Genomic DNA, 24644 nt, shown 5'->3' on the forward strand with positions numbered 1-24644 from the left:
CTCAAACGATTGGAGCAAAAATCTGACGCAAGATTGCACTTGTAGTTACAAAATCCCATACCAAATTTGATATATTTCAGACGTTGCGTTTTTTAGTTATCGTGTTTACATGTTTCTGAAAGTACAGACCGACAGTAACTGGATTTCGCTCAAAATTTGATTTATTCGTTTTGCAATTATCGTGTTAACTTATACTCGAACAGCCGGACAGGTGAACTTCCTCTGAACAGATTTTACTCAAAATTTGAGAGAAATATACAAATTTGGTGTAAAGACAGCTTACCAAATTTTAACCATCTAGCTCAAAATGTTTTGAGTCATTTGTCGCAGACAGACATTTTCCACAAATGTGTTTTTCGAACTCGGGGTATTCTAAAACTAGGAGATTTGTCAAAATCTCGAGTTCGAATTTTTTTGACAATCACTACACTTTCCCTATACTACATATACGAGAAAGTCAAAAAGTTATGTTCAGTTCAAACACGGAATTACTATCGAACTGTTTATAGTTGTTGTTAGAACAAAATTTTATTGATATTTTGATATCAAAAAAGATACTTCAATCAATACATCACGATAATTCGTCTCAGAAGTTTTATCTATTTTTTTTTTTTGTTAGTATGTCAGTTATACAGTCCTAAAATAACAAAATGCTAATCTGTGTTTAAAAAAAAAAAAACCCTTAAGGAAGACGTTTTAAGTTTAGTTATAATAATGTCTAGTTTGAAGGCAACTGTAGGTCCATTTTGGCGCGGATCTCATAGTTTTGAACCCCAATCAGATAATATAGGAGCCGGCATTCTTTATATTTCTGCGCCACACACCAGCGGGAGGGAGTAAATGTTTCAAAGAAATCATTTAATGAAAACATTGACGTCGTTTGGTTCATTGACCAAATTAGCCAGATTTAAAAAATCATTGCGAATTTTTTTAATAATGTAATTGAAATACTTTAAAAATAGTTTTAATGCAGAATTTAAATATAGTAAAGATTATTCTGTGTAAAAAGTAAGTAAGCGCTTAGTTATGGAATAACAAATACTGGAAGATCGAATAAGAAATATGTAGAAATTTGCATGACTAACTAGTTCTCGCATATTAACCAATTAACTGTGAAATAATTTCAAAATTTTCTGATTTGATCTGTAAACAAAAAATAAGTATACATCCGACGAGCTCACCAGAATGAATTGAGCAAATAAGAGAACAGAATAATCAAAGGGGGGGGTAAAAGTTATGCCATCACAAATTGCGATTTTACGATAAAAACTTCATCTGACCTCAACTATTAGCGATTTTACAAATACTTTATATAATACTTAGTGAACTAACCGTCGAAACTTATTCGAAAAGCAAGAATAATTTTTTCCATAAAAAATTTCACTTTAACAATATTTCAAACTGTATTTTCGAGCAGTCCTTAAAAGTAGGTCGAATAAGGTGGTTTTTTTTTTTTTAATACAAGGCTATATGAAAAGCGTTCATTTTTTTTTCATCCCTAAGTTCAGAAGGATTTTTCAGATCAACACTTCCCCCTTTTTTCCCAAGAATGAGGGGTCGGGAAACCCTAGAAAAACTCCCCACCGGATGCAAACCAGACAGTATTTTTCAAACAGCAGATGTTTGCTATAGAAAATGAATGCATTTGTGCCAAATTCTGAAATGGAAGTTTATGGCAAAATAAGAGTAGGGCTTTTAAGCTGGAATAAACATTATAAAGAAGCAAAATATCCATATGAGCGCATAAGTAAAAATTTTAGTATTTAATATATATCCATACCTTCCAGCATTTTCTATCTTTTCTATCATTCAATTAAAAGTTATACCTAGCATTCATATAATGCCATTAGAATTTTAATTGCATTTAGAATTGTTGTGGTAGAAGATTACAATTGACGACAAAATCAATAGCAAAATGTAGAATAATTTAAGAGAAAAAAATAGTAGCAAAATGTTAAAATTTCAGAGTTTAAGTAAAATAAAATTTTAAAATGTTGTTAAGCAGTTGCCATATTGAAATATCTTTATGAATGCTGCTTCTCGTGATGGAACTGTTTCCAAGTGGCATGCAGAGAAGAAGTATTCGCTGTTGATGGAACTTTAATCAGAAGCTCATCGATTCTTTGAGTAATTTTAAATCGCATTACAATTCATATACGTATTACTGAATTTATACATTATCACTGTTACAGCAATTACGACATTTGAACACACCACGTGAGTCTTGTGAGAAATGAGATTATATTTCGCGTATTTATTCAAAATCAAATTACGTTGAAAGAATCAATCTTTTTTTCAAAAATTATAAGGTTTATAATCTGGTCAAAAGTAAAAAGGACTACCTTAAAAGTAAAAAGGAATATCAATTACTAAAAGTAATTGATATTGAAACGGCAAAGTTATTAAGAAAATATTAATTATCCATTTCAGACGTATTTATATTGATTTTTCTACAAAAGATTAATTTTAAAAATAAAGAAAAAGTATAGGAAGTTCAAATAGAAAACTTCAGAAGGTTTCATTTATTTTTATTTATTGAATAAAACAAATTATTTTCTTTATAAATTGAACATTTAGCGTTGGCCCAAAACTTTTCCACAAAATGTTTATTCTGTGTAAAGAGAGGAAATAGAGAAGACTTTGAACCAGTTTGAAATGAATGGTTGGAAGGAAGATAAGAGAAATTCGACTCACAAAAGCTTATCTTTCTTGAGAGATAAGTTAGAATTTCGTCAGCCAAACTAATATCTTCGGATTAGTTGAAAAGCACAGCGGATAAGAAATCCTGGGAGCTCAAGGATTCCAAGTGTCATTATAAATTAAATTACTGCAGAAAATCTTTAAACATATAAAAATATTTTACAATGTTTAACAATATCTACTTACATTATATTGTAAAACTCACTAAATACTTTCAGATTTTATTTAAAGATTTCTAAATTATTTCTGAATAAGACAAACTTCCTTCCAAATCTTCTTTTGCTTAAATTTTGATTTTTAAGTTAATCCGAAAAATTCTACAATTCAAATTAATCTTGAATTATTAAATACTAAACCACTAATTATTAAGTACTGAAAAGCTAGATATCATCAGTAAAATAATTCTCACATAAACTAATAATGACTGATTTTGATCGAGACTGGAAATCGGCACAGAAAGCTGCAGTTAAGATATTACTAGCAAATAGGGACAAACGATTCTATAGATATCCTTAAACATAAATCTTCTCAAGTTTCTTGAGTGGGTAGAAACCAATACTAGAAGCAGAATGTATTATTTAATTATTTGATAGATAATTGATATTTTAACAAGCTGTAGTCTACAAGGCGTGCTGGTATCTCTCTTGATTCCAAATACCTTCTATACTCGATATATTCTATACCAAGTAAAGGATTTTATAATCCTGGTAACATTTGTAAACTTCCCTGTCTTCAATAATAAGCAAAAATAATCTCAAAAGGCATTCCGATTTGAAACGTTTTAAAAATCACCCAAAATTATAAATATGGAAATATAATAAAAAGAATTATAAATATATAATGACGCTCATAAAAATCCTTGTATTTATAGATGCAACTGTTGTCGCTATGAAATTTCGCTTCAGAGCTTCTTGCAGCAGAAAAGGGATCGGAAGCAGAAAAAAAGTAATGTTACCCCCTAATCTATACCAAGGCAAAGGCGGGAAACGATGAAGTCTGGAAGGCGCCATCTTCCAGACCCCCAACATTTTTTCCTTATCCCCCCAGATATCAGAATGCATTTGTCCTATGACCCCCATAGAAGTCATTGGCCTCTAAAGATTTTATTGTAAACAACTTGTGTAGACAGGTGTGCTTTTGCCATTGGGGGCTGGGTATTTCTATGAAACTTTAATATGTATGCATTTGGGTTGGAAAGCGTTTATTCATTGTATTGAGGATCGGTTCACAGATTTTTTTTATGGGGTTTGATTCAAGGCCTAATTTCTTCATCAGTGTTTTCGATAGAAAAAATAGTTATATGTGAAAAAATCAAGTAATTTAATGATAAAAACGTTCACTGATTGATAACAAATAATACAAGCAATTTTGTTACCACAAATTAAAATTTCACAAATTCAAGCGAAATACAAAAATATATGTTATTAACATTGCGTCCGTGTGGGAGCGAGCACGTTCTTGCGCACTGTATAGGTCGGACCGTTTGATATAGAGCTTCCAAATTCGACAAAAATGTGTTTGCAGAAAAAAAATGTTCACTTTTGAGCAGTTTTTGATATTTTAATTTCAAATTAGAGAAATAAGCAGGAATTTGGATGCTTTTCTGCGTTAATGCCCAAAATTAATATTGCACTAAATTGATTTTTAGATTGTTTTAAAATTAAAGCTTGTCTTTAATTATATTTAATTGCCGCACAGTTTCTTTCCTGAAGTTTGAGAACGAGCACTTTTCTTTGCATAATTTGCAGCAACAGTTTTCTATGTTGAAGTAAAATTCCAACACTTTTATTGCTTCCTATATTTCACTGCAAAAAAATTTCACTTTTTTTTTTTATGAGAGTTTGCATAAGAAATTAGAAAATGAAATTGCATTACCACAAAAGGCAACGACAAATTTTATAGATTACAGATACAAGATGACATCATGGGACTATTCCACTAAAAGGGTTCATATATACAACAAAGAGAAGGTGCTAACAAAGTAATACAGACTTAATGCCTGTTATTTAAAAATATTCTGTTATGGGAATTGTGAACAAGTTATGCATAAGAGATTTAAATGAAATTAATCAATATTCCCAACAAAACAGCTAGTCGCCAAACACGGCTAGTCTAAAATAATATTCCTAAAGCGTAGCGAGATTTGGTAAATTTCATGACTTACTATTTGTAGAATAGTGAGCTATTTAACCTATTAACATATTCAGTATATATCCTTATATGTCTGCAGATTAGGATATCATTTGGCCGACGGAAATCTGTGCGTGTGGTACAGATAAGAATTACTGATAAATTGAAACTAATTTTCGAGATGTTTGTTCCAAATTCAGGAAAATTTTCTTCATTTTATACAAATATTCGATAATTTCGCATCGAACAATAATAAATACTCGAAGTATATATGTATATAAGTTTAAAAAAATAAAAAGTAATGCAGATGTTTGGAAAATTTTATGCTTAGGTTTTTCTAAACTTACTTTTCGGTCTAAATTCCGATTTCTCAAAAATGTTCAGCTATTTTAAATATGCATTAATATAAGACTAAAGAATCCATCTTTCTCTGTTAATAATAAGAATCCATGTATGTGTGTGTTGGCGATCTAAAGTCAAACTGTGAGACCCAAAGCTACCAAATTTGGCCTAGATATGCTAGAAGATAAATATGCACCGTTAGAGCGGTTTTTTAAAATTTCAGTTAGTCGAAATTTTGATGTTTCTTCCATCCTAATTTTAAAAAATGAGACAGCACAAAAAGATTTTTGCATCTTAAAATTCATTTACGTTTTCAATTATGCCATTTTTTTTCTGTGTAATTTTTTTAATTAAAAATAATTTAAATTTTGCTACAATATATTCATTTCCATTCTTGTAAAGTTAGACGAATCTCAAAACTTTTACATTGTTATTACAAATATTTCACCCTGGAGCGTTCCTCTATTGTTTATGAAGATACAAAGAAATTATTTTCTCATGTTAAGTAGGTTTCAATAAATGGTTTTACTAAAATTTTTGAAGTTTTATTCTAAATTAAGGATTAAATTTCAAGTGTGCGCATCACTTATGCAATGCACAAGTGTTGCACACATTATACGACAAAAAAAATTAGATATTTTATCCTTTATTTAGTACAATGAACAAAAGAGTAAGGCCATACTTATCAAAATTTGAAATTTGAAAATATTTTGCTAAATAAATCTTCAGGATCAAGTTATATAAACTATTTAAAGTTATTAGCAACTGGTTACCAAAGATCGCCTTGTTTATAAATAAAAGAATTCTTTTATAAAACTTCTAGCAAATTTTTTCAAATTCAGATTATACTTCTAATTACTTTCGATTACTATATTAAAGAAAGGATAGCCAATATTCTCGTGACGTGCATCAGATAACATTCGTACTGAAAAAAACCGCCCCGGCTAATTTTTTTTCCCCTTTTTAATCCAACATTCGCTGTACCATTTCTTCCATTTTAAAAAGCTATTTTGAAAGAAATGTTTTGATATCAAGTAATGTTATCAAATATAATTAAATATTGTACCATTTGTTGCAAGAGAAAAAAAAATGTCCACTAAATTCGAGCGCTTATTGATTCTAGAAATCCAGTCCGATTCTAAAAGTGTCATCTGTTGCAAAAAGCCAATGTTCAGTTCAATTAAATTCAAGTGCCAATTCAAACAAGAAATTTAAAATTGATTTTTAATTATGTTTTATTACCACGACGATTTTCAAAATATAAGAATACACAATACGCGTTTATTTTTCCCATAATTTCTATTGTTTTATACATTTTTTAAAAATTTCAACAAGTCTTGGAGTTAATAGAAATAAAGATTACAAAATTGTTAAATTTAGAGTGTTTATGAATTCTTTAAATGACGCTTTGAATAGTGTGAACTGTAATGTTTTTGTTAAATTATTAATATTGACATGATACTATTACAATACAAGGTCAGTTATATTAACGTCTCGTTTTAAAGCAAAACTAGGGCTATTTTGGAACGGACCTTGTAATTTCGAAACGCAGTCAGATGACGAGGATGGCACTTGAGCTGGTACCCCCAGTGAAGGGGGTACCAGCTCAGCGGGGTGAAGAGCTTCATACGAGAATCGAAACGTCAATTTTAACATTAATCAGCCCAACGGCGAATTTTTGCCATTGGGTCGATTGACCCAGATAGAAATTTCGCGCCCTCGATTTTACGTAGTTGAAATCCTCGTCTTTACAGACTCCCATTAAGGCAAATGAGATTCATTAAATTATACTCTTCTATCTATTGAAATATTTCAGGAATAAATGAGAATTGTTATTTTTATTCATTTGCAGATGCTTTTATGCATACTGAAGAAGGCGAAATAACCGTATTTTCCCCCTTTATACGTTAAGATCGACAAAATTTCGAAAATGCATTTAATAAGAGAAACGAGAATCTTAAAAATCGTTTGGCTTCTCACTTTTTTCCAAATGGCAAGCAAACAACGAAAAATAATTATGAACTAAATGTATAATTTAATAATATAGGAACCTCTTCGTAACTATTTCATTCACTATTTGTCTTTCAGCTCCAAAATTGTTTTGATTGGAAAATGGCTGAGCAATTAAACATGAGATATCAGATGAGAATATTTTCATAAGTTACGAAATGCTGTTCTATTTATTATAAGCCTCTATTTCTCTACAATTTCCTTACCTCTTTCACCGAATACATATGCCTGGCGACAGCAAGCCGGCAAAATACTGATATTGTGTCCTATTTTCATCCCTACGCACTTTACAATTACCTTTTCTTATCCTAACCATCCCCTGGGTCCAGAGATTTTTTTCTTCCCCTTTCTGCGAACGTGCACATGTACTCGTCGGAGGTGACGACCCTCCGTCCCTTGACCATCAGTCATTGAAGTTGAAGGTCAGCTATCCCCTTCAAAAGGGGTGGCTATACTATAACCTTTTATACTATGCTCTTTCGCCTGACTAATCCTTTTGCCTAGTTTATAGAAGGGAAACTCATTTCGGTTGTTTACAAACATGGTGGAAAGACATTTCGTTGAAAATTATCAGCCATAGCTGTTACTTTTGCTGTGATTCATGGATGCCTGTGGAGTATAGTGACTTCATAGGGAGTTATTTAGGTAATTCTGTAGGGTTCAAAGATGGACTCGGTACAGAATGTCCTTGAATTCTGAGAAAAATTTTTAATTATTGGCTCTCCTTCAAGGCCACTCCATAGCGTTATCAGTCGTTCCATTTGCATAGCAGTCTAGAATGATGCTGTTCTGTAGATGAAGGTTTTTTTTAGTAGATACAAGAACAAATCCCCCCAAACATTATCCCCCCAAAAAAAGAAACAAAGTGAATGCTTTCAACAAAACAGTAGGCATTATTACAATAAAAGAAAATTGCAAATATCCGGAAACGTTACAATAGATCATCAATATTTGGCGTCATAAAATCAATTGAGTTTTAGTTTGACTATCTCTATTATCGGGGATTTTGGCACTACTATATCCATCGAATTATTGTTATATCAAATGGCGCCAAACTTAAACACTGATGTTATGATGAGAAGTTTTAGCTGGGACTTCCTAAAAATGACACCTAATCAAAATCGAAACTCGAGCTAAAGGATATGAATTTTAAAAAGTGCATATAGCACAAGTGAAAAATTTGAATCACAAAATAAGCTTAATATTATAACAATAAATGTTATCAATACTTGCATTATTAACAATTTGTAGTTGCGGATAGAGTTACACATGAAATATTTCATGTTAATTAGACATGGCATTTCAGTGCAAAAATTAAAACAAGAGTCTTACAAGTACCATGTCCTAGAAGAAAAATATAATGGTAATATATATGTTTGTTAGTACTCAAACGTTATTCTTGTTAGAAAGCTTAACTGAATTTCGTATTTAAATGCAAAACTATTTGTAGAAAGAGAAATCGAAGAGAACCAAATTCATTCGTTATTTGGATCTAGTCCCTCAAACTCCAGACGTAACTTATCCGAGCGATTGCAATTTGCAGACTCTATAGTCTCATTTACCAGTGCTACGATAGGTACAAAAATAACCATCCTCTACAACTTTACTGTTGCTAGACTGAAGAGAGACATTTTATCACAAAACAGACTTAGACGGGAAAAACAAAACTGTTCTAATTTCACTACACGCGTCTTTTATTCTTGTTTACAATTATCAAGTGTTTCGCTGTATTAATGGATGATTGTGTTTTGTATGAAGAAACAGGTCATTTAACTGAGTTAAAATGGCGTTTGTTTCCAAATCGTTCATTTTTTTAAATATCACAATATCATTTGTTTCAGACTAACTTTATATATTTAGGGTTCAAGCAAACATAACATTTTTTTTACATCTTCACGTAATTAGAGCGAAGACAATTCGAGTTTCTAATGATAATACAACATATGCTTCAAATTTATTTATGATGCCGGAATAACTATTTGTTAAACATTTTTTTTTTAAAGATGAAATCTGAAGGATAATACGATTTCTTAAAGGCTGTAAGTTAGGATAGCTTATATAGGATACCTATTCATGATGATATTTGGAAAGATGTTTCAAGACCACAAAATGTAGTTAGGTTTGATTCAAAACTCACCCCATTTTTGTCTCAATTTATATAATTCAATATTCAAAGTTCCATCTTTAATCTATTTGCACGAAATAAAACCATGGCTAATAGCTGTGTAACTAGGTAAAATTACTTTTAGAAAATAACCCCCGTGTAGACCTGATTATAAATTTAACTAATAGTTTAAAGATAAAAATAGCATTATGTTCGTGAAAGTTAACTCTTTCAAGCGTGATTTTTATTTCCATTATTAAAGCTTAAAAATATACTTTGTGTATTAAATGGTTTAAAAACTGAACCATCATGTATAGAAGTGGTTCAGGAAATAAACTGCCATTTTGAAAAAGTTCAGCATGCATATGCAACAAGTAAATTCTGGATATATCATAAATCCCCCTCCCTCACTGATAAGAGATGTTTGTAAGTAGAGAATGCTATTAAATTAATGAACAAAATTTGAAAGAAGTATGTACATGAGGATGATTTATTACAGTCTAGAAATTCGTAAGTTTGATTCGCTATATAGACGTCCTTTATGGAAGAGATGGATGATACATGTACATCAGTACAATATTCTATAATTTATCAATTTCCATAACTACAATTTGGGATTAAATTTTTATACTATGCATTCATCTGTTTGTTCCAATCGGATGTTTTGACGGGGAGAGACTGTATTAGTCATTTCTATTGCGTAATTATGTTAATCTCCCAATATATACCTCTTTTTTTTTTTTTACAAAATGTTAGATTTATATTAGTCAAAATAAAAATAAATTAAAAGCAATTTGTTATTAAGAGCAAATCACCTCAACAGTTAAACAAATCTCCTCAATGTTGATTCTTTTAATCGTTGAGAAAACGATTAAAGGAACCAAAAAGCGAACTTAAAAAACAAACATTGATTTAATCAATTTGTTGATTAAATCAACATTATCTTTAAAAGTTTATTTTTTCCCAAACAGGTTTCAACGAACAAGTATTTTGAGAATAGCCGAAATGCCCTCAACTAAATCAAAATAATTTGAAATAACAGACGAATGAAACAGCAACATTTGTCGTATAATTCCGCTGTTTACCACTTCCTGACTTATGTTTTGGAGGTAGTAAATACAAAAACTGCGCAAATTCTTTTGTTGTGTTATTAAGAAAAACTTTGGGAAAAAAAAAAAAAAAGGAATAGAATTACTGACTGCATTCTTGCTTGTAATTTAAAACAATTTGGAATTTCTTATTTCAAATAAATTTTCGAAAAGACAAAAAAACAGTTTTTTTTTCTTTAGTAATACTGTTTAAGGAATGAAATCTACTCATAAAAATGTGATTGATTTTAGAATTGGACCTTAAGTTTAGAATTAAAATTTTTAAAATAATTTTACATTAAAGAAAACTATAAACAAAAATATTGAAAACAGACATTGGAAATAGAGACAACCGGTGTATTTTGTTCTCTTTCCCATCACTTTTGGTTTTCCGGGGTGTCTGATGTCTATTCATTTTACCGAAAGTTTGCGGGAAGCTCCCGATCGAGGTCCACAAGCGAGAGTGGTCCTACAATGGGTCAGATGGCGGATTTACGACCATATTCGTAAAGCCAAATGGCCGTAAGAAAGGGGCTTCATAGAGCTTTTGATTGGTCGGATAAAAAAATGCAAGTACATCCCAGGCATTAGATGCGTTGATGTAAGAGTTTATAACACCAATAAAAAGAATTATTCTATTAAGTAAATAAACACAATAAACATTGTGGAAATTTTAAATTTAGCTGAATATTTTTCCTTTATTTTCGCTATTAACAACACTCATGTTATTAAATTGTCTAATTTACATATTTATATCCCCTTCAAATAAGAAAGGGATATGGGTTTCCATTAGAAGATAATGCAGTTCCAAGGTTGCCGAGAGCCTAAATAGTATGAAATCTTCAGATTTAGAAGATAAATTAGTTCGAAAAAATTTGAGAGGATCATTACACCAGCGGATTTGTCCCACTACCCCTATATAGCAGGCCCTGCCTCTCCATTGAACAGAAGGCACCCCTCCCTCTCCGGTCGGGTGAACTCTTCAAACCATTCCTGCATCCAAATGCAATTCAAACGGGAAAAAGATGGGTCGCTACGAAATGATTCATCCAACAAAAAGATATCAAAGAAAATCGCAATCACCAAAGGACAAAAGCGAGGACAAACAGCTGGCTCTTTCAGAAAAGCTCTGAGGTAGAACTACAACTAATAGAAAAGTATTTCGACCCACTCAACTGTTAGAGTGAACAAACCCCATCATTAGCTTTCGATTAAATGTACGTGATGGCGATAAAATGGAACGAATTTAGATAAAATACGAATAATGGGGAAACCCCCGAGTAGGGTAAAAAATAAAAATGTATGTAGTATCTAAATTTTTAAAAAATAAGTAAATAATGAGGGAAAGTGAAAGAAGATACAATGTTTTGAGATCACCATCTTACAAACTGATCCAAATAATAGAAGGCAATTAATAATATTATATATATATATATATATATATATATATTATGATATTCGAATTTTATCGGTAAAGCATCAAGTAAGACAATCAAATAAATATGAAGTTCAGAAAAATGTCATTTGCTGAGCTGACATCAAATTTGTACAGAAGCAATATTCAACCAGAAATTAATACATTCTAAAGCACTACATTTGTGAAATTAGAAAGTAATACATTCTAAAGCACTACATTTGTGAAATTAGAAAGTAATACATTCTAAAGCACTACATTTGTGAAATTAGAAAGTAATACATTCTAAAGCACTACATTTGTGAAATTAGAAAGTAATACATTCTAAAGCACTACATTTGTGAAATTAGAAAGTAATACATTCTAAAGCACTACATTTGTGAAATTAGAAAGTAATACATTCTAAAGCACTACATTTGTGAAATTAGAAAGTAATACATTCTAAAGTACTACATTTGTGAAATTAGAAAGTAATACATTCTAAAGTACTACATTTGTGAAATTAGAAAGTAATACATTCTAAAGTACTACATTTGTGAAGTATATGGCAAAGTATCTGAATATTAGAGCTATTTCTTACCTTCGGGGCCGAGGTAAGGAATCTTGGACAATCAGCTGAGATCCCATAAAAGGAAATCCTGAAATGATGAGGATTCTTTAGAAACAATATCAAGAAAAATATAAGTTTATAAATTTTGTTAGTGTATCAAATTTATCAATAGGCAGTCATCAACAAGCAAAGCCGAAAAAACATCTTGTTAATTATAGCATTCTCTTAAAACAACTTTTTAACACGCTATTCGCAACATCCACATTGTTTGGATCTACTGGACCACAGGAAACAACTGACTCGTGCATCCAAGCACTTGAAGCATGTGTGATTCATACAGTCTGAAGAAATACATTTGTGAGACTTCACATAACGATTAAAGCGTTAAACACAGCAATACATACCCTTCAGACTGTAAAAATAAATTTCTAAAACTGATGAAATAGAAGGAAAAAGGTTTTGCATTACTTTTCAAGAAACTAACCTCAGAAGAGAACCGAAAAAAACTCTTATTCAAAACTATTAGTCTTCATGGTTTTTGTTTCAATCCGAATACAAATACATTTGAATTCACGATCAACAATCCAAGACAAATTATGTACATTGAATCTCATTACAAGACTGAAAAATAATGACAAAAATAATGCGAGATCCACCAAGGACGATTTACCTCTTTAGACTTTTTCTCAGATCCGAATTATAAAATAAAACAACCCCTGAAATATATTATCAACGAAGTTGGTATAAAACATTTAAAAAATGCGAATATACTGAATTTTTGACCGAAAAAAAAATCAAAAAACATTTTTAATGTTTTATTTGAAAGGACTGCGTCTTTACATTTTCAAAACCTCTTTCGCTTCTAGAATTAGAAATAAAGGCATTTTAATAGCACTTAAAATGGAACTCAAAAATTAAATATTTATTTACATTTTTTTTTAAAATTCAAATTCCTAAAAAGTTCTTTAAAATAATAATTCCTAGAAAATAATATATTTAGTACTGTTTTGGGATATTTTCAGCATGAATTTCTTTGTTTCCGATAGCATTGCTGCAAATTTAGGTAATTCTGAATCACTGACGTATATCTTGAATTGATATTGATGATGTAAAATTTGTCAAACGCATGGATAGCATTTAAATAAAAACAAATATCATTGATAAAAATATACCCAGTTATTAGTTAACATGCATTTTCAAGTTAAATGATAGAAGAAATATTGAAAATTTCCTGTGTCACTTGCATAGCTGATCGCAATACTCATTAGTGTCAAGAAAACTAGTACGAAAAATTTCTCATCAATTGAAAATTCGGAAAAGGAATTCCATTCAAGAAAAAGAAACAATCTATCAATTTCAGAAAAAAAATTTTTTTGCAAATTTAAAAACAAATTTAAAACTCATTTTTCTTGAAATGTAATTGTTCCTTGAAATCAGAATAATTAAAATACTATTTAAAATACACTTATTTGAAACTTGGTATGCATTTTGTTTATATTCATGCCTAAGAACTGAACCAAAATATAAGTGCAATTATGACGCATTGTAAAGTTATTCCGCTTTTAAGCTTTGTAAAAATGTCAAAATACAACAATTGATTTTATATAAAAACTAGCAATTGACAAGAATTTTGAATTACTAAACTTTTGATTCAGTCCATGAAGGGCATACTAATCAGGTCATTTGTTTTTTTGATTAAGAGTGAAAAAATAACCAAGGGCAAGAAATATCAAGTTTTCTTAAATATTTGAAATAGCATTCAATTTTTTTTTCAATGGCATATTAAGCTTCTGCATAACGATAATTTAAAAATAAAATATTGCTTCAAGTATCGGGTTTTTTTAAAGTCCTTCGGATTTAATTTAGATTCATTAAAAAAAAGGAACAAAAACGTTCTATTAATCTCATATTAAATTGTATTTAAGTTCATATAGAAATTATTTTTTATTCATCAATTTTCATTTTCTGGTATTTGATTGGAATGTTAACTTCATAATACTAAAGTAACTGTTTATCTTTTCCATATATTCCGTAAACCCTTCTGTTTTCGCAATGTAATAAACAGAAAAACAATAAACAATTTGATTTTAGAAAATTTCAATTCCCTGCAAATCAAGCTGCCTCTGTCGTATGCAATTAAAAAAAAAAGCAAATATTTAAAGGGAACTTGGCATTCAACCTCGCCCTCAAAACTATAGACCTGTACCGAATTTCAGTGTCAACTGCTCACTTGGAAACGTTTCAAAATGTTTGCTGCATTTTCTCCTCTGTACATTGAACTTAAATACAAAACTCATATCATCGAATCACACGAAACAGTTAACACTTCCACTGGCCCTTATGACGATTCGCTTTATTATGTTTTTAGAAATTAAATTTTTGTGGATGAAGATTGAAAATGTGAAGAAATTTCATTAACACTGGTTTTGAGCAACGGCAGGGCTTTCTGCCAATGGGAAAATTCGTGAGGCAACATTCTCTCACAGTAAAGAGCAAAACTTGCTCCGGACTAGTCAACTGTTCATCAGAGAGACATTTATTTATTAGGAACCTTTCTAAATCAACTTCATATATAATTGTTACGGAAAATTCCATCGGATAGTTGGACGATGTAAAGTCAAATAGGCTCCTAATAAAGATGTATTATTCGATAAAATTCAGCCCAAATGTACAAAAGAATAGAACTTGCAATAAAAAGAAGCACTAAGGTAATGAATCGCTACTAAGCAACAGCAGCAAAAAGTACTCGCAGGACATCAAGAACTGCTTCGCTCAAATACAGCTTGAGCTAAACTTAGTTTTAGAGCTGAACTTAGACACCCATACACGTGTCACCGTTTTTCATATGTCTCAAGACAGGGAATCGAATGTTCTAGAACAAATTCTGGAATTAGTCTCAAAGGAGTTATTGCCAAGTTTCTCGAATATTCGAGACCCTTCCTTTTAGTTGCCAAATTTATCGCCAAAGCTGGGGATGATCAATGATTCAGCATCCATTCAATGGCCATTATTATAATAGTAAAATTATCGCTGCACATGGAAACAATATTACAAATTCGTAATATATTCATCGTATCTCATTAAATACATTAAAGCATGGTTTATATGCTTATTTATACATCATTTTTACATCCCGATTCATAGCTTTTATAATAAAATATTTCGATTATACAGCAATGGATGCAAAATTTCGATTATAATTTATTTTACTCTTCGGCTTGGAGATCACCTTTAAGGTGTATGAATAAATACCAACTGCATGACTTTGGACTTTCTCAGTTGATGAATTTGTTTGGTGTTAAACAATATTAAAGAAGGGAATTTATTTCACCTTCCTTTATTTATATAATGTACACCACTGAAATTTTTTAAAATGAAATTACAACTCAATTGATACTACAACTCCTCCTAAAATAAAATTACAACTTCTTTGATTTATGTCTTTTCATTTATACGCTGTTTAACGTCAGACCCTTGAAAAACAAACAGTGCTTTAATTTGTATGATTTAATTTTATCTCTGGTAAACCCGTTTCCAAAAACGCGATAATTATGTTTTTTAACAACACAAAAAATATTAAAATTAATGTCTAATTTTGTAGATTAGACATTACTACTTATTTGAGAAACCAGACAAATTGATATTCTTAAAAAAAATGGATAATTCATTTATTTCTCAGTGTTACCATCAAAAATTGTAAATATCATTGCTGAGAACATGATAAATACAGTCATGCTAGGAAATATCCCGGATGCCAATGAGTACAATCATGTTAGGAAATTCTTAAAGCATTTTAAATTCTGAAAAATTTAGATAAAAAAATTAAACGTAAGTATCACTAACCTTATACCGCGATTTCGCATTGAGTCTTTAATTCAAAGAATGAAAATACAGATTAGATATTAAAATGTTTGAAGATTTAAAAGTTTTTGAACTTAGACTTATCTTAAAACAGCAGATAATTCCTGATCTACGTAAGTATTCCATAGACAAGATATCTAAAATCAAAAGCATTGATGAAATAGTAAATAAATTTGAGACTGAAATAAACATCTTCAAATTTATTTACTTATTCTTGTTTGCTTTTCATGACTCTTTCGATTCATTTCTCATTTGAAACTGAAAAACGAATGAGAATAATCATGAAAAACAAATGAGAAGTCATCATTTGGGTGCACCTTATAAAAAGTATAAGGTGCACCCAAATGAAAAGGAGATTACAGTTACATATAAAGAAATTAATAACAGCATTATAAAAAATAGTTCATGCGGAACAATACAACTACAAATAATCGCCATTGACATTGAAACACTGATCCCAAAGTATCAGAAGATTCTGAAAGGCAAAAATTCGCGAGACGCTGACAAACCAATTTTCTTCGGTATCCTTTATCCATTTTACAATAAGCAATCTTTTTATGGGTTATATGTGATGCACAATTCCTTTGCTTATCGACAGTTCCACATCAATTTCATGTGTGGGGATCCGATGATTCTACCTTATGAAACAAATCCTCAACTTAAATTATGGCATTTTTGGTCACAACTTGCGCCTGGCCCAGTCCGTAATAAGTCCTTGATAAGTACGTATCCTCATAACGATGATACCATCAAAGTAAGAAGCACCGTTCTAGACACTGCTCTTCAATTTGCTAGAAATTTGTGAAGCTCTCCTTTTACACGAAGAAATAGCATAACTGCTCTTTGGGCTGATCTGGCGGAATCCATCAAGCAACGAAATCAACTCTCCAGAAAGAAGGATATTCAGTGAAACCCTTACCTATGCATTTTTAACTGGGAATAAATACCATATCATCTATCGGCTAGCAATTAACTCAGATTTGATATAACGTTATAGCCAAAATCTTTTTCATTTGGGCACACCGTATAATTTAAGAAATATACTGAATGTGTGTATGAAATGTTAAATGAAAAGATATATGAAAGTGTTATACTATCCCACTAACTTCAAATTTCCTTCCAGATAAGGTAGTAAACAAAGGAAACAATATTCAAGTTCAAATTCAGATTTTTAAATAAGCTAAAATAAAATATCCTCGGAGATGTAGGACCGAAGAGTCCAAGTGCTTAGTAGAAAGCGATCACTGGTGCTATAATATATCAAAATATATTTGTGTTAAAATATGATTTAAAACCAAAATAAACAAAGTCAATCAAGAATCCATTGTTTCATTTATAATTTAAAGGCACACAAGCCACGAAATGCGTTAATAAGGTCCGATATACACATGAAATTCGTATCGGAAAAATCATTAGCCACACAAAATGCTAGAGAAGCTGTTAACATTGAGATCTATTTACAGCAGTTGGATAGGAGAATTATATTTCCAGTTCCATTCGAATTTTCCTCTGACAAACGGGAAAATGCTAAAGCAAAGCTCTCGCTAATGGAACTTGTCGGACATTTATGCAATAAAGGAGGCCAAAGAAGGAATCCAAGATATTAAAATTTTTTCATATTTAGAATTTGTGATTAACTTATGACCACACAAAGGTTATGATGTTTCATACAAAAAGGTTCATCAGTTTATGAACGTGAATGACCATTTGATATTAATAGCAAAGATTAAATACACTAATAAAATACTATATAAGAAAGTTGTTAAAAAATTGGGGAAGAATCATTTATACGAACTAAATTCATTTATTAAGAATATATAACACATTGCAGAAAATACCAGAAAACAAATGCTCTAATAATGGATAAAATAGCTGCAAAAAACAGAAGCACTGAATTAAGCCTAAGATTAACTTTTGAAAGATGAGAGTAAATTAGAGGATTAAAAAAAAATCTAAATTTTGTTTTAGAATTACAAGTAAACGGTAGTAGCAGGAAATATATAGCATTTATTATTCATAAAGAACAATACGGATTTTTTTAAATCTCCATTTGATTTATGAATCTCCCATATTATATTCAAGCTATTCGTTTAAAATATTGTCAGAGAACTTATTCATGACAATACTACTATAGTTTATTTGGACACATTTTTCCCATCATAAAATGAGAAGAAGCGATAAGAAAAATTAAAACTTCTCACAGTGGTTAGCAATTTCAAATAAAGTTTATTAAAAAAATAGAATTTCTGAATAGAAATCTTTAAAAAATGGTGCAATCTAATTATAACTTCACAATACTGGCGAAGAGTTGGATTACACTAGCTATTCAAAAATATCCAATGCCAAAATCAAAAAATTTCATTACTCGATGGAATTATCGTGGAATTTTCGCAAATTTCTCTCGGAATAGAATGATCACGAAACCATTAGGCGTCTTACTTCCTAAATTTGGGCCAAGATTGCGAGATGAATTGTATCAAATCAAAAGAACTAAAATTAATCACAAAACTATTCTACGTAACTTTTAGTGAGCAGCATCATTAGAATTGCGTACGCACTTAAGTAGCCAAATTTGTATTATTAATGAAATGTAATGACTGATATTTACAGTCGACAGTATGAAAAAAAGACCACTGTCCGTTAGAATTAAGGCTGTAATCAAACTTTTGAAAAATTAAAAAACTTTGTTAGATTCAAAATTCATAATTAAGCCTCTTTCCACACATACAGAGAGAGAGAGAGGGAACTTCACTAGAAAGTAGCTCTTCAGGATCTTTATCAAAGAAATCGACTATTTTATTGAAATAAGTAAACACTCTTGGTCGCAATACAAATTGCTATGCGATTAAAAAAAACCCAAAATCAGTACGAATACATAGAATTAATCACAACTTTAATTGAGAGAAATGGTCAAAGGAATTATGTAATATATATAAATAAACTTTATTCTTAACCCTAAAAGCATTTCAGAATGACATACAGATAAAACTGCTCATTCTGCTACCACAAAAGTAGAAAGTCTAATTGCGTAGAATGTATTGTGCATTATTTAAAGACATGACAAGGAGGATGGTCTCGAACATTGTAATCATTTCAAATTCCACTATTCTCATGTTTATATTGCATTCTTTCTTTCAACAAAGAAACAATCCAATATATTTTTTTTTATCTTGGATGCACTAATTACTTTTTTTAGTCTGCAAAATATCCATTTGCACGGAAAGATATTAATATGTTAAAATTACAAAAAACATTTGAAAATCGCTCCAGAATTATTTTTGATAGGACCCTACCTTTATTGCAAATGAGATAGAAATTTATTACTTTGAAAGAAGACCATATGAAGGTTATAACGTTAGAATTGCTAGAAGAAATAGGATCCTATGCTTTGGTTAGATTTAATTCCCGTTTTGTCAAAGATCCAACTACTCTTAATTCTCAGAATACTGAAACGACCACTTTTTGACGATTCTATTTCACTAGGGGTTGAGACGCGGGAAGATGAGCATATTTCCGAAATTTATTGTTAAATGTAAACCATTTTTTTTTAAATCTTTTCTCACAGACCTGTTTTATCTAATTAAACCCATCCTAACGAACGCGCAAAAGCGTAGAGGTTTTTAGAATCCTTTGGCAAACAATACATGGGTTGAATATGTAACTAAGTAATGAACAGCACAACTTCGAAAAGTATGAAGTATACCCGGATGATAGAGCAGATGCAGGATGCAATAGATGTTCTAAAAAATGAGAAGGACGATATGATAAACAAAAATGCTAAATGGAGATGATTTAAGATGAATGTGATGACATGAAAAATGATGCTAAAAGTCTTCCAATGCTTCGAAGAGAAAATAAAACAGTTAAAATTATTAGAAAGTGATCAAACTTTCACACACTGAATGGCTTTGGTGTCGTTCAAAGGACTGTGTGGGAGAGATCTAAAACCTAAGGACCGTAAAACTTGTTCTTGCAAAATTAAAGTTGACAAAAATATTGATACTATGCTGAAAAATATTGAATATCATGATGAGTCTAATAAAACATGTACTTGGATTTGCTTCGTAAGATTAGCACAAGTAATAGTAAAATGGTTTACACTATCGAGTCACTATTGAGTTTATATAGCAAAAAGAACAAGTTATTTTCTTGTGTTTTTCAGGTTCATCTCTAAAAGGACTTTTCAACCAATGGCAGCGAGCCTCATACGTCTGGCCTTTGTATAACCGAAAACGTATTGTTCCCTTTATCATCTCTTGTGGTTTTTCCCGATTCTTTGACGTATATTCATTTTACCGATAATTTGCAGGGAGCTCCCGACCGATGTCCACAGGCGGGGGTGGTCCTACAATGGGTCAGTTGACAGATTTATAGCCATATCCGTAAAAGGAATGGTCTTGACAGTGGTAGCAAACCCCTCATGTTTCTTGTTGGGAAGGCAAGAACGAACAGAATTCGAAGCACTCAATCGTTGGAGCTAAACTGTTTTTTCAGATTTGTAAATTGTTCATTCTGGAGTAGTAGATTACATCTATCTTTGAAGATACCAAACTGGCATCGCATTCATGTAATATTTTATTAACCAAGACACCTGGCTTGTATGCAATTGTTCATTTCATGTCAATAAATAGATATTTAATTGCATCACTTAACGGATTCTATTCTCGAAAAGACTCAAATATACGCTCCTTTGATTTTCCTATCATGCAGAAAATACATCTTATCCGATGTTCTAGAAAAGAATTTCAATCTATAAAAACACTAAGACCAAATTATGTCTGCAACTTCGAAAATCACTTTCAGTAAGTCAGATTTCAAAGACTTATGCTCAGTATTTATGGCAATTAAATGCTATTAAATCTTTTTTAGAAAATTTTGGACAAACTCCAATAAAATGAAAATGAAGCGAAAAGAATTCTAAACCTCCGTAAACTGCTTTAAAATTATCTTTGCCATGAAGGAAAATGCCTGAATGAATCCATTAACTCATGTGCGAATTAAGATGTTCTATATAATTTTCTTCAATTTGATTATGTATGACGAATGATTTTATATTCAACGAATTTCTTATTAAAAATATTAATGAAAATGATAAATATCTAGATTTCTTACATTAGAGTTTTCGAAAGAATAAAAAATACTCTGTTTTAAGTTGCGATGTCATTCAGAAAATATTCAATTCTTTACTTCGTTCCAAATAATTTTAACGCCTTTTCTCTATGAGTTTAACATTAGAGCGTTTGTTAACTTAATTACTGATAAATGAGTTTCACCCAATACCAAAAAATACAGGCCTAACTTTATGATTTTAAAAGGCTGATTTTGAATATACACTTTCTCTTTAAATATATTATATTTTTGTAAGACCAGTAACTGTTCATTGAAGAATTCTGTTAGGGGAAAAAAAAAAAAAAGAATTACAAAGTGTTTTTATACACTCCCTCCAGATAATTTATGAGCAAAATTACAAACATAGCACTCATGATATATATATTGGTAATTACAATCTGTAAAAAATGGACAAACTAGTTTAGTAGAGAAATTATTTCATTTGATTGTTAACTGTGGGCCGCTTAAAAGTGGAGTATTAAAAGCTTGTTGTAAAATATAGAGTTGTGTTTTGCACTATTTTTTAAAATCATGTGTGAAAATAAAGTTAGAAAGGCCAAACAAAAATTCTCAAAACCCAGCAATTTTAAGAAGAGGCCAAATTTACGAACTTTGACCTTCAAAAGTCCAAAAAAGGTGAAAAGAAACTGCTGTCTGAATACAACAGAACATTCGTTACACACCTGTTCGAACCCCACCGAGTAATACGTTTAAGAACTACAGGTGCTGCATTTGCTTTTCATTCTCATTTCAGGACAGTTATATTGAAAACCTGCAAGGTCTGTTTAGCGTTCAGTTTCGAGTCCTTTTCTCTCAGGTAAAAGTTGCGATATAAAATTTTGAAAAGAAAATAGGACACGTGTTTCGTACAACGTGTCATAAATAGGGCTGTTGGGATAAATTTGTGGGCTATGGGTTAAGAAAATTCTACAAACTGATCAGAATTATAACTAGGAATTAAAGTGCTTTTGATCCGACGAAAGTGTTTGCCTTATAAAACTAAAATTGAAAGTTTTTGGTCTCTAGTATTTTCCAGTTTTCTAAATCCATTTCTGTTACTACCGACCATATACATGATAAATTTTAACAATTACATTATAAACTTCAAAAAAATTTAGCATTGTCTCCATGAATATTTTTTCTTCAGCGGGTATACATATATATGTAACATTTAGTCGACGGTGTCTAGTTATAATCCTATTCACATTATTATTCAAAATTATAGTTAAATTTAGATTCGAAATTAAAGTCAGTTTAATAAATTGCTATATGACCTTGGATTAATTGAGCTCTTAGGCTGCAACCCATTTAGTCCAGTATATACATATCTGTACATAGAAAGAATCGAATATACATTTTTGAAACAGCACTTCTTTCTACTTGTCGATTTGATCTGCAATTTTAATAAGCATTAAAATATATCAAATTCTATTCGTTATCTTGTTAATCTTTTGTACTCTGATATCTCCTTTAATTCATTTTGACGTTTTATTTAATTTTGATTGTTAAAAATACCTACAGAGTGACATGAAAATAGATTAGTTTTTCGTGAAAATTCAACTTGAAACAGTTTTATACATTTTTCAAAGCAATAAATAAGTCATTGTAATTGGTAAATTATATATTGAATTATTTTTCCGGTGCAAAGAGTTAAAGCTTGAATGTTATTACTCTCAGACTCATATGTAAATACATCTGGACAGACAGACTAAAAATTGGCTCATTGGAATTCTCATTTACGCAATATGGGATGAAATACAAATTCCTGAACAAAATCGAAAATAAATATTAATAAAATTTCACCATCAAGATGCTTATAAAGATAGAATTGCATTATCTTGAATGTAATAACCACTGCATGTAATAACCACTTTTATACAAAGCTCAATTTTTATCCTGGAAAACAAATTAAAGAATGAATAAAAACAAATTAAATGCAAGTTTGTCAAGAGTAAAAGACAGAAGTAACCAAAAGACAATTATTTTCATTGCATTAGTATATTAACCGAAACTCATTATCAATCTAATTACAAAATTTTAATAATGGAGGTACGTTTAATTATTAATATGTCGATTAGATTTCAATACGAAAAACTTAAATTTGTCTTGATCAATACTACTTTATACAGCATCTTTGAGCTCTTGATTACTATTAAGGCAAATTTATATATGCAAACGTTTTTTTTTAAATTATACTTTTTTTTTTTTTTGTAAAGTGCATTTAAAAAATATTTTTCTACATATGCGTATTATTTGGAACACACACACACACACACACACACACACACACACACACACACACACACCAGAGTTAAAAATATATAAATTTAAAATTGCAATAAAACATTTGGAAAAGTTCCGAATTGAAACGCTTTACAAATGATCGTATATTTGCGATAACAGCAACAGAAGGAGTCTTGGACAGTGTATAAATTTCTTTGACTGGAATATACTTCGATAGCACGAAAACATCTGTATTATACCTATTAAAATTCTTAGAAACTTTACTATAGTTATTAAACTTTTACAGACTTAATTTCCTTGAAAATTTAGATATTGCTTTTGAATTATTTGATGAGAAATATAATGTTGATTATACATTATCCCAAAAATAATACAATCGATATTTCTCCTTTGTTTCTTAAATCACTGATAGCTTCAGCAAGTGTTTTTTTTTAAATATTCCTTTAAGAACAATATAAATCTAAAACTTTATTAAATGCAATCTATCAAAGTTAAATTTTTATACTAATGAACGTTGGAAATTCATATGGATAAGCACAAGACACTAATTTCGAGACATTTAGAAGAAATATACATTTCAGTACATTTTATCACACCCACATGCTTAGTTCTATGATATTTGGAAAAACATCAATAGAAATTAAAAATTGATAAAATTTAATTAAAATTCTAGTTTATGACAGGTTAGTCACTTTTACAAAATAATTAAATACCATTAAGTAGTTTTCAAAACTTTAAAGATCGGCATTTTTTTTTTTTTACTTGGTAAAGAATATTTAAAATTAATTTTGAACAAAAATTTAATTTATTCCTCTAATTTTTTCTCCTGTATGCTTTAGAAAAACATAAACTTGCCATTAAGTATTATGTAAAACATATTGGGGAATATTTTTGAAGCAAAAATTTACATTTTTCTTCTGGAATTTTAGAGAAATTGGAAGGAAGTGGTCGGTACTCAGGTCATCATGAGTAACAGAAAAGAGCTTTAAAATGGAGCATTTTAAAGAATTTTAATCCCGAGCCGGTAAGGCTCATAACAAAAGGATTCCAAGACTAGAATGTTGGCACCATGAGTCAATGTAACTGAATGCA

At 30.3% G+C, this 24644-nt stretch overlaps 1 protein-coding gene across 4 annotated transcripts in view; it reads right to left on the reverse strand.

The window, feature by feature from the left end:
* Positions 1-24644, reverse strand: part of LOC129980576 (insulin-like growth factor 2 mRNA-binding protein 1) — a 158263-nt gene that overhangs the window by 70698 nt on the left and 62921 nt on the right. For all 4 annotated transcript variants that reach the window (XM_056090946.1, XM_056090945.1, XM_056090949.1 and 1 more), the window contains exon 2: positions 12369-12426. In XM_056090946.1, coding sequence (XP_055946921.1) covers positions 12369-12426 — 58 coding nt within the window. The remainder of the gene's footprint in view (positions 1-12368; positions 12427-24644) is intronic.

This window comes from Argiope bruennichi, chromosome 8 (assembly GCF_947563725.1).
Source record: "Argiope bruennichi chromosome 8, qqArgBrue1.1, whole genome shotgun sequence".
Lineage (NCBI taxonomy): Eukaryota > Metazoa > Arthropoda > Arachnida > Araneae > Araneidae > Argiope > Argiope bruennichi.